The 12,035-nt window shown below is 43.3% G+C and overlaps 1 protein-coding gene across 1 annotated transcript; it reads left to right on the forward strand.

Moving 5' to 3' along the window:
• Window positions 1-524: 524 nt before the first annotated feature.
• LOC125466353 (transcription factor Sp6-like) lies at window positions 525-8,097 on the forward strand. The gene is made up of 2 exons (XM_048560747.1): window positions 525-845; window positions 5,986-8,097. The coding sequence occupies exon 2, from the start codon at window positions 6,021-6,023 to the stop codon at window positions 7,161-7,163; it is 1,143 nt and encodes a 380-aa protein (XP_048416704.1). The 5' UTR covers window positions 525-845; window positions 5,986-6,020; the 3' UTR covers window positions 7,164-8,097.
• Window positions 8,098-12,035: the final 3,938 nt, after the last annotated feature.

Below are 12,035 nucleotides of genomic sequence, written 5' to 3' on the forward strand. Positions count from 1 at the left end.
AGGCAAGAAACATCTGCTAGAATAAAGCGGCATATGCTAACCGTTCTCAACACAACTCCAACCCACAACCCTGGGAGCAGCCGAAATCCTATTGCTTCAACAAATACGTTGTATAGAACCAAAATAACGATTAATTCATACCGTGTTTTGCTTGACCCCCTCAAAACGGGCCTATGGTGCATGTTTAAAGAATAGACACTGTTAGGAAGTGGAAGATAAGATCACAACTTGTACTGATGTTTTAAAAGTCTTGTTTTGTTGTTTGGAAGTAAGGTACTCTCTCTTTATAAAGACAATTGCAGCAATAAGTGGATCTGAAGCTCTCGCCCCGCCCCCACCCCCAGCCTGCCAGAACTGAATGTGGTGTCCGGAATGTCAGTTAGAGCTCTCGGTTGGCTGCTTGCGGTTTTGTTTTCTCTGAAGATGTAGCTTGATGCCGAGTCATAGGCTGGGAGGAGTCATGTCTGATTCCGCGGTAAAAAGAGCAACTCGTCGATCAGTCAGAGGCAGTGTAGGATGAGGAGAGAGATAGGAAGTGAGGCTGACTCAGACTGACAGAGCAGCCTGCATTCGCAGCAGCCCCGAGCGGCCACTGCTAGCCCTCTGTACCCCCTCCCTCCCTCTCTCTCTGTGTTCAGCTTAGCCCCACACTCAATTTTGACCTGACCACCTGTTGAGAGCGGCTTCTCATTAAAGTCTCGTCGTTTTTCGGGGAAGGTTCTTTTCCCTTTAATTTCGTTACAACATCTCTGGCAGCGCTCCGTCCCATTGCATTCCAACAATCTTCCGAGAGTTTACCGAGAGCGGAGAGAGCACGGATACTGAGCCCGCCGGTGGAGCAGCAGGTAAGCAGCGACTTTCCTCTGCTCTCCCTCCGAGTGTGTGTGTCTGTGTGTCTGTGTGTGTGTGTGTGTGTGTCTGTGTGTGTGTGTGTGTGTGTGTGTGTGTGTGTTAACGTCGCTATTTGGAACACAGGCAACCGATGTTTCAACATACAAAGAGACCTCTATGGCTCGGGGCTAGGAAAGAAACTTTCTTCCGGGCAGTGGAGCGGTGCTTGGAGCGCAGAGAGCTCAGCACCCCCTGAACCTCGCCTCGGAGTCCGTGCTCCGGTCGGCAACCAGTTTGGGAATGAGAGATTGGAAAGATGGAGGCGGGGGGAGGAGCGGGGCTGGCGTTTGCCTCATCCTGTGCTAACCGAGCAAGGTTGAAGCTAGAGGAGCCGTAAAACTGACTTGCAGTCAGCGAGTAGCTGGGATTTGGAGTGCGCTGCCAGAATGCGTGGGGGAGGCAGGTTCATTTGAGGCTTTTTGGATGATTTATTTGGAGAGGAAATGGGATTTGGGGAAAAGGCAGGAGACTGGCACTAGGGGATAGGAGCAGCGCATACAGGGCGGGCCGAGTGGCCTCGGTCTGCGCCGTAACAATATTCCGGGACCCTCTAGTTTCAAGGGCAAAGCGCAGTCACTCTGAACGCTCCTTCTGTCCCAATTCTGGGGGACAATTTTCGACAACTGCTCCAGCAGTTGCAAAAATGACAAGAAAGCCTGCAACGTCTTCCGCCGATCAAACACCGGCTTGGAGAGAGAAACAGAGCTCGTGTTTGAACATCAAAAGTCTTCATTTATTGATTCATTGAGTCGAGACCTTGTTCATTAGAATCCAGGACCTACTTGAATTGCACATTACAATTGTGTGTGTGAGAGACAGAGATTTCATCAAGTCTTCCCGTCATTACAATAATCTGTTAAATGACACGCCGAGATTGGATTTATAATCATTCTGATGGACATAATGAAAGCCCAGGCGTACATATTTTTAAAAAAATGCAAAACGATGAACTATTTCACAGCTTTACATTATCTACTTTTTAAAATAGAAATTAAACCAATGATTGGTAGTACAGAACAGAGAAGCTAGAAGTTGAAGTTTTTTTAATTTTGTATTGAGCAAGCCTAGAGGGTCTGGACTTGAAGAAGAGACCATTTTAACAGAACGGGAAGAGGGTTCTAGTCAGATCGTTCAAGCCCCCTTTGTAGCAAGTATAAATGAAACTGCCCCATAGATTGTTCTCATAAAAGAGCAGAGTTAAGGAACACCCATTAGGATGAAAGGAGTAGAATGGAAGAGAGGTTATTCTGAAAGTAATGATTAGAGTTGCGTTTTATAACCTTGCAGAATGCATATCCGGGAAAGGAGGCGGAGAGATAAGCAATTACGAGATATTATAGGAGAGGGAGCAATGAGTTTTGCAAGTTCTATACAGTTCTGTATCGGTTTAGCGTGTATGTTGCAGCTCGTAGCCACAGCTGCCGGGAAACCGGGGGCAGTGGTATAACGTGTTGGACTGTGTTGCGGTATCCTCACACAATAACCACCGAGTTTCTCTACAAAGCACTCGGTTACATCCGCCATCCAGCTACACATCACTCCTTTCTCTGCTGCCCCTGTCTATGCCTCCGGGGAGAAAAAAAAAGTACAGCTTCACAATTTTGATCAAATGGCAGAAATATCCTAAATCAAATCCGAAAGAACTGCGGATGCTGTAAATCAGGAACAAAAACAGAAGTTGCTGGAAAAGCTCAGCAGGTCTGGCAGCATCTGTGAAGAAAATAATCAGATTTAACGTTTGGGGTCCGGTGACCCTTCCTCAGAACTGTTTCTGTGGCAGAAATATCCTGCCATTTTCTTCATTCGAGGTCACTGCTCACTTCGCTCTTGCAATTTCAAATACACTTTCGTGTGTGTTACAATCACCCGCAATGCCCGCGCTTCAAGTGTAGCCCAGGATTAGAGAAAGAGACGCTACATGCTTATTAGGAGTCCCTGCCAAACTGGGTGAAGAGAGAGAAGTGGCAGAATTGGGGTTTGGAGCTTCTTTTTGTTGAGTTCCGTGTTAGCGGCACAGCACAAGACTCAATGTTTTAACACAAAATGATCTCAGCTCCCAAAGTACGGGGGTCGGGGTGGGCGGGGGGAGGTGTGAAGTGGGTTTCATCACGAATTTGAGCTCCGACAATTCCGACGTCGTGTTGAAAGAATTGAAAATGACATTCACTTGTCTTTAAAAAATAATCGAACTCGAAAGTTTAAGTCGCTCGTGGATGGTATTCGGATAGTTGCTGAAGCGGTTACACCCATGCAGGGAGATGTTTTTTAAAAGTGTGCTTTTAAGAATTAAAACACTCGAGTCTAACCGATCACGTTCAATCTTTGTTATTTATTCTGTTGCGAACAAAAATGTATCTATTACGAATACCACCGTTTTCCAAACTTGACTCAAAAGAGGATCGAGTGGTCCCTGATAGTTCCGCGTTCCTCACCACAGTGCGCGCTGTCGGAGCTTTTGAGATAAGAACGTAGCACAGCTTTAGCTATACATTCCCCTTTTGTTTTTTTGCCTTTGCACAAGTGTGCAACGCCGAGAATAATTCTGTAAAGTTCTGAATGTGATTGCAGTAAAAACACAATTTAAGTCTCGCAAGGAGGCTAGAAAAGTGTACAGCGTTTTCAAATATAAATCTCACCCAAAACAGCCGGACACAGAGATAGGCAGATTTCTGAGGGATTGGTCACCAAAATAAAAGCTTTTTTCACGAGGCTTATGAACAATGAAAGACGCATTTGTAGAATTACATTTAGCACGATTCTATCCAGCGCAGATTCTGTAACATTTTTGCGTCAATGACTGATTTTTAACATGGCAAAAGTGGCCAACTTTCGGACAAGTGACATCTTGAATAAAAAAGGAAGAGTTTTCTGTGAAATGTCGGGACTTGAGGTAGCATGAGAACCAGTGGAGCGGGAGTAGGGGGTGAGGAGTCTAGAATTCGGCGATTGGGCTTGTAGTGTCCAGGTTGAGTCAGCAGGGTCGAGTTAGTGAAGAATAAGAAGACTCACTTTATAGAGCAGCTATAATTCAGTTTCTTGTGACAATCTCCACCTAATGAATGAACACAGCAGGCCACCATCCAGCTCTACACCTTGTTATCTCAGATTCTCCAGCATCTGCAGTTCCTACTATCTCTGCACCTATTGAATAGTGGGATTTGACTTACGATAGGACCAGCGATCCTTTCTAAACGTTTCAGGACGATGCAGAGCTCCTTGCGCACAAAGTCCACGGCTGCAGCCTCCGTATAAACCCTTCGTTTTATTATTCGAAAAATGCACTTTATTCATACATCTTTATATATAGTCACAAACGCAGCAAAGATTTGAGTTTAACTCGTTCAACAAACAAACCATCGGCCTCTCTCACGTGTACAAGATTATATTAACATGCATTTGGGGCACCAGAAGGGAAATTCAAAACGTTTCATGTACCTGTGGAAGAGCACGTACAATACAAATTCTTGAGGGGTGTCCCCTGTACAGACCAAGTCGAGGAGTAATCACCTTAAACTCAGAAAAATGAAAAGGCTATCACTTAATTTCAGAATTTGCATTCGCTAAATAAAATCAAACACCTCCTTAGGGGGGAAATGAGATTGATTGGAAAATATCTACAAGGAGATGGGATGCTAGAGGTAGGAGATGATAACCAGATGATAAACTATTTCTTGTTTACTTCCCAGGAGTGTAAGAAAGAAAGTTGTCAAACATGAGTAGGATATAAATTCGTTTTAACGCTAATAAATAGCTCATACTTTCTCAGGCACCTTAATCTGAATAAATTGGATCGTAAAAGGGGCGGCATGGTGGCTCAGTGGTTCGCACTGCTGCCTCACAGCGCCAGGGACCTGAGTTCAATTACACTCTCGGGTGACTGCGTGGAGTTTACACATTCTCCTTGTGTCTGTGTGGGGTCCCTCTGAGTACTCCGGTTTCCTCCCACAGTCCAAAAATGTGCACGTTAGGGTGGATTGGCCGTGTTAAATTATCCCATAGTGTTCAGGCATGGGTAGGTTAGAGGGGTTGGGTTTGGGTAGGTGCTCTGAGGGTCGGTGTGGACTTATTGGGCCAAAGGGCCTTTTTCCACACTGTAGGGATTCTAAGTCAAAAGGTGGTCTTGCGCTTGAAAATCCTACGGTCAAATGTATTGACCGATGCTTTCCTTTTTAATGTTAACACCTCGTCCCCAACAAAACAAAACTGACAGAAAATGCCTGAAGTTACAACATTCTACAAGATTTTGTTCTGGTATTGAAGCCTGTCTTATAAGTAGATGCTAAACAGGAAAGTGGGTAGGTTGTGTTCACATATCCGTCCTTACATAACAAACTCCAGAAGTCAAAGACACCAGGTTATAGCTCAGCAGCTCTTCGAAAGCTTGTGATTTCAAATAAACCTGTTGGATTATATAACCTGGAGTGTGTGTGTTTGAGAGAGTCTGTGTGTTTGTGTGTGTGGCGGTGCGATTGTTGAAGAAGCGCTCCAAACGCTTGCGTCGTGTGACTTCTGACCTTGTCCACCCCAGTCCGACACCGGCACCTCCACGTCATGCCATATAACAAACAGTCCAGTGCTCGCAGGACAGACTGTTCCCCTGCTCTTCAGCCCATTTTAGCTCCTCGCTAAGTTAGTTTATTCTTATTGCTAATTGCCAATCTCTACCCCCGTTCACGGACTGGCTTTTGGAATAGAGACGGGGTTAGGAGTGGAAAAGGAGGAGGGGTGTTGTCGAATCTGGGGTTTGGAAATTCTCTCTGACGGATGCAAGTCTAGCGATTCTGAGATGGACCCATTTCACACGGAAAACCCAGCAGACACACACTCCCGGTTTCAAACGCTGGATCAAGTTTGTGGACCGGTTCGATGCTTTCCCTCATTCCTCCCCATCCACTTCCAATTTGCGGTGTGTGTTTGCTTTTTATCAGGTCGCTGCGAAACTCTGAGGCGGGTTGGGGGTGGAGGCGGGTAGAGAAACCGCGTGTCGTTGCAATATTTTTGTTCATTAATTGAGAACTCGCTTCACTCAGCTCGCATCCTGCGCCCTCCTGGTTTATCGCAGAGCCGCTTCTCACTGTCTCCTTTCGTTTGCAGTCGGCCTGCACTCTTGCTCGAGCCTCCCCCCGGCAATGCAAGCTGCCACATGGAGTAGCCTCGGAGAACAGCACGCTTCGCCTCTGAGTCCCGGCTTCACCTCCTGGAAATCGGCCGCGCTTCCTAAGAACTTGGGGATAACAACGACTGGGAGTGGTGCTTTCTCTCCCTCTTTGAACACCAGCTCCAACTTCTCCGTCAACAATAAGTATGCATTACTCAACAGCCCGAGCCTAAAGTCACAGGATTGCGTCCAGTACAAACCCCACGTCCACTCGACGCTCGAATATTTTGCAAACTCCGTGCACCCCCGGGTCGACATGGCTCACTATCACGATTCTTGGTTCAGACCCCCTCCCCAGGGTGGGGCAGCTGAGGACGGGGGTCTCTCGGCCACCTGGTGGGACCTACATGCAGGCTCCAATTGGATGGATCTTCAGAACAACCAGGCGGGACTTCAAAACTCCCCCCACCCGGGTGCCCTGCAGCCCCCTTTAGGGGGCTACGGGTCCGACCATCAAATCTGCGGGACCCCGACCCACCTGATCCAGTCAGGCCAAGTCATGATCAACCAGGACGGCTATAAGCAAACCGAGCCCATGCAGGAGCCGCTGCTCCTCAACCAGACCTTGGAAGGAGCTGGGAGGGCAAAGATTTCCAGGCGTTCCCTATCCCGGAGCTCGGCGCAGGGGAACTGCCGCTGTCCTAACTGCTTGGAGGCCGAGAGACTGGGCTCAGCCACGGATGGAAGCAGCAAGAAGAAGGTGCTTCATAACTGCCACATTCCGGGCTGCGGCAAAGCCTACGTGAAAACCTCTCACCTGAAGGCTCACCTCCGGTGGCACAGCGGCGACCGGCCGTTCGTCTGTAACTGGCTCTTCTGCGGCAAGCGCTTCACCCGCTCGGACGAGCTGCAGCGGCACCTCCAGACCCACACGGGCTCCAAGAGGTTCTTCTGCCCCATCTGCAACCGGGTCTTCATGAGGACCGACCACCTCACCAAGCACTTGAAAACGCACGGGGAAAGCGGGCAGCCCCCCGGCAAAGAGAGCGCCGGCGAGGCTAGCAAGTGCGCGTCGATCCCGCCTCGGTCCCAGTCTCCAGGGGACATCCAAAGAGACTGTGAGGGCAAGGGGATCAGCGATGGGATCCCAGTTACTGACCGACAGCAAAATTAAAGACTTCAAAAAGAAATGTTTAAAAACCCTCACGTATGAATTAGTTGCACTTGTGAACTGCTGTATGGTGTCCCAGAGTGAGGTTTTGAAGGAAGTTCAACAAATGTTCCACTGACCCGATTCTCTTACATTGCGCAGGGGACGCTTAAAGCGGCTGAGAAATCAGTTTTCATCTCTTTGGGACCAAAAATCTTAATAGGATAACTGGGCGCCGGCTCGGTCCCGAACTAGCTTCCTCCCTTCGCAAAACGGTGCAGTAATCTGTCTCATGCACATCCTGCGGCCAAATATTTCACCATCCAGCAATCTTCTGTGGAAAGAAACTGGCTCAGTGTGTCTCCTCATTCTCTCCATAACAATTTTAAGTTAATGTATCACTGATACCCCCGACCAGAGGAAATTATCCTTTCTTATTCACTCCATCGAGAGGAATTTGTAATTTGTTCATTTATATTTAGTAATTTCCTTTCATATATAAAAAATCTATTAAATCTACTGTCTTTCTGCTCAATGTGGAATTAGTCGTGATGTTTCACTTCTGCCCTCATAGCTGTAGCTCTCCACTCCTGGAATCCTCCTTTACTCTCCATGATTTTACCAACCCAATTGGAAACTGACGTGTTGTTAATTTCTGATTTAATTACAAGGCGAGTGTCCCTGTAATATCCTTCTGTCTGTTTCATCTCCCTGTTCCACATTTAAAGCCAGAAATTTGATTAGAGATGTTCTTATTTGAACAACTGGGAGAATAAAGGGCCATAACTACAGCAGTTGTTGCATTTTGAGTTCCCTCCTACAGAACAGCAATTTCTGAAAACAAACTGCACAGACCATGAGGGTAAGCTGCACGTCCGGAGATGATATATCTGTCTCAGTAAGAGTTTTGTAATTTAAAGAAAGATACACAGTTCTTATTTACAATTAAAATTAAATTTTCTGCACTTCAAAAATAAATTTGCTGTGTGTAGTGTTTAGTGATGTTTTGATGTGGATATTATACAATATAAATTACAAGCTGTGTTACCAAATTGCTCTAAAAGGGACAAGTGAACATTTTAAAGAGCTTTGTTCAAAAACTTAGTCCCTATAAAACACTTTCTTAATGGAAAGAAATATTCAGATTACAACCAAACCATCATTCCAAAGGTGTAAAGTTCATTTGTTTCAGTCACGTGTTTGTTCAAAAGAAAAGTAGAGCTTCATGGCATAATATTAAACAGAATCTCAAACATCTTGGAGACTCACTAATTGTGGTTCTTACAATGTTAGACAAAGAGTGTTCTTTTTGTTTTATTTATAAATGTAGTTTAATTACTTATCATCCAATTTGTGTCTTGACAGCAATAAATAATGCGCTAGTGATTTTAGCAGAGACATAGGGCTCAATTAGGATGAAAGCTGCCAATAGCAGATGCACTTCAGTATCTCGCCCTAGCCTATGTAGCATTTTTCTATAGCCAGCGTCCTGCATGTGTGCTGTGTAATGGTTGGGAAGTCATGTGTTTGTTGCCTTTCAATATACCCAGCAATGATATGGCAAAGAGCACAGGTGATTTTAAAACAAAACCACCATCACATGTCTTATACAAACTATTTTTAAATAACATTACTGCTATTAGATATGGTAGTGTTTAATTTTGTCATTTTTCCCACAAAGCTTTTACATTCAATTTCATCTCTCACCTACATTGCTGTTTTATTCTATGGGCATTAATGTAATTTTAATAGATTGCTTCCTCTGGTAATATTCACACAGGGAGCAACAAACAACGTACTACATCCTTCATAAAATATGAATCCTTGCACCTTGATACATTCAGTCATATACAAATGTCATTAGATTGCTGGGATTGACACTGAAATATTTAATAAATTGTATTTTTGCAGTAAAATTAATGAAACGTAAATGCATAGAATAAATAGGATCTCACATTGACTATGGCCACTCATTGAATTATTTGACTTATAGACAACACCCCATTATCCTTACTTGTTATAGTGACTGTTGTTACCAAGGGTGAGATAATTTATTAGTGCACTGCTACTGGTGCAATATCATATTATTAACCATTGAAATAATAAGGTAGACCTGAATTGCATCAACTGACAACACGGACTTCCCTGTCATAGCCATGGTTCTCATAGCTGTTTCACTGCTTCTGATAGCAGGAGTCTTGAAAGCCCACTTGCTGGTGGCACTATTCACATTAACTGTGTCCCAGTTCCCTGTAGTTAGTTACAGCTCACTAAATTCCTGATGATTCTGTCCCTCTTGCCCACTGGCACATACTCCTAATGGCCCAGCACTTTGTTCAGCATTTTTCTGGTACATTCTAGTTTTGTAAGAAAAAGATAATCTCAGGATATGGGCCAATAAGACTAACATTTATTGCCCATTCTTGCTTGACCTTTAGAAGTTGCTGTTGAGTTTGTTTTTCTAACCAACATCATTCCTTATCCATACATGGAAGAGGAATAAAACACACAAATGCTGGAAACCAGAAAAAAAATGCATACAGTGCATTCTGGGAATACACACCATATATGATTCTACGTTCATTGCATCTATAATGAGAAATATAGGTTAACATTTCAGCTATTGTTCCAATGTTCCTGTTAACACTTCATCAGAGTGAAGACCAATACCTGAAACATGGGTTTCTCTTGTCAATATCCTGGTGTGTCCAGCGTTATTCATGCATGTTATAATCCATACCATATTTTACAAACCATAATTAAGGAGTTGTAACAAATGTTAATGGGCGGTGATCACAGTATGATGAGCTAGAATGGAAAGAAACAATTTCAACCAACGCGGAACTAGAAGGTACCAAATGCAACATGCCATTTGGCTCAAATGATCCATGCTGATGTTTATGCTTCGCTACTCATCGTCAGCTATCCCTATTGACCTAACTTTCCATGTTTTCTCCCGTATGTGTTTGTCTAGTTAGCCCTTACAAAATAACTGATAAATGCAGTATCAGAAAACACAATCTCCCTACAGTGATTCAAGTAACTTTATAATATAATTATTCACAAAAGCATGCTAGATGCTGATCATGAACAAAGTGGAGTTCATGGTGGGAGGCTGTTAAAATGTTTCTTAAACAATAAGAACCATGGCTATGTTCAAGCACAATTTTAGAATAGTTGTGTTGTATGAAAATTCAAAACAGGATCTAAATTGTTCCAATAAATCCCTGTACACAGAGTGTGATTATTTAGAACTGTTATGTGTATTTCAGATATTGAAGCATATGTTAAAATAACATATCTTCCATCGACTTAAAAAATGATCTGTATATTGTTACAGAAGCTAAAAATCTACGCTGTGAATTACATATACTATATGAAATTAATGCTGTGTCTTTTATTTAATTTGCATTGTCTTTATAGTTGACAAAAAATAAAAATTTGTTTTCAAATTTTTCATTATGCTTTTGACATGGTTTTTCACACTTACAATAGTAAAAGCAAAAAAGAGACTCCAACTGATACTAAGGTTGTTAATTCTAAGAAAATATTGTAACAAATTATGGCAACATCTGTAGAGGAAAACAGATTTAACTTTTCATCTTTCAGACCCTCCATCAGGGGTGGGGAAAGTTAGAGACATATATAGCATTTGAACAAAGGGTGGATTTGACAAGGGCAAAAGGAAGGTCTAAGGTAGGGTGAAAGTTAGGAATGATTGACAGACAGAAGGAATAGTCTTACAGAGGCAAAGGGCACACTGATGGGGCAATATCAAGGTTCAATAGCAGATTCAGTGGGATGTAACAAAAACTCAATACAGATTAAGTCATTCAAATTAACACATTTTTGAAGTGGTAAGATACATATAGAGCAGCAATAAATATATTAAGCAGAAAATTTATACATTAAGTGGTAGATATGTTAAGTGGTTTATATATGTATAAAGCAGTAACTAAATACATAAATCAACACATTGTATATTATATATATATATATATATATAACATATGAAGCAGGAATTGTATATCAACAATGAGTCTCCTGCCCTTCTGCCTGTCAGGGACCCTCCTTTACAGCAGTTGGTCTGGAGAACTTGGGGTTCTTGGCACCATTCATGATTCCCTAAGATGAAGTCTGACAGCAAATAGCAAACGTGTTAAGTTGACAGCAAGTATCACAGCCTTCCTACAGTCTCAAATTCCAGCCCGTGAACAAATCTGATGAATGAGGCAAAGTCCCATACATTAGTAGTATTCTGAATCAAAGAAATTTTTTGTAGAATCACTATAGTGTGGAAGCAGGCCATTCAGCCTATCAAGTCCACACTGATGCTCTTAAGATCATTCAACGTTCCTACCATATCCCTGCAACCCTGCATTTCTCATGGCCAATCCACCTAGCCTGTACATTCCTGCACACTGTGGGGCAGTCTAGCCTGGCCAATCCACCTAACCTGCACATCTTTGGTCTTTGGGAGGAAACTGGAGTACCTGGAGGAAACCCACGCAGGCACAGGGAGAACATGTAAATTAGAAAACATGCTGTATTACCATTTCATGTACTTTTAGTATTTTTCCATACATTCTATTTCATAGAAAAATATCTCCAGGTGGCTCTGTGTGAGAGCCCAGCAGGATAGTTCTCATAGACAGTTTAGTGTCACGTGGTCAACTCTCAGTCAAAACAGGCTGTTTTTGCATTTGGCCTGTGTTTTGCATACTTTTCCACTTCATCAATTGTTTATTGTCATGTCCAACTAACTCTTACATTTAAGCCTTAATGATCTGTTTTGAAGATATTTTTAATCCTATCACTACAGGCAAGAAAAGAAATTAACAAACAAAAGATATCTCTCCTTGCAGAGGTGCTGCTGTGAAAAAGAGAATACTGCCA

This window comes from Stegostoma tigrinum, chromosome 31 (assembly GCF_030684315.1).
Source record: "Stegostoma tigrinum isolate sSteTig4 chromosome 31, sSteTig4.hap1, whole genome shotgun sequence".
Taxonomy (NCBI): domain Eukaryota; kingdom Metazoa; phylum Chordata; class Chondrichthyes; order Orectolobiformes; family Stegostomatidae; genus Stegostoma; species Stegostoma tigrinum.

Coding starts and splice junctions, on each gene's coding strand:
- LOC125466353 (XM_048560747.1), top strand. CDS start 6,021: ATGCAAGCTGCCACATGGAGTAGCCTCGGAGAACAGCACGCTTCGCCT.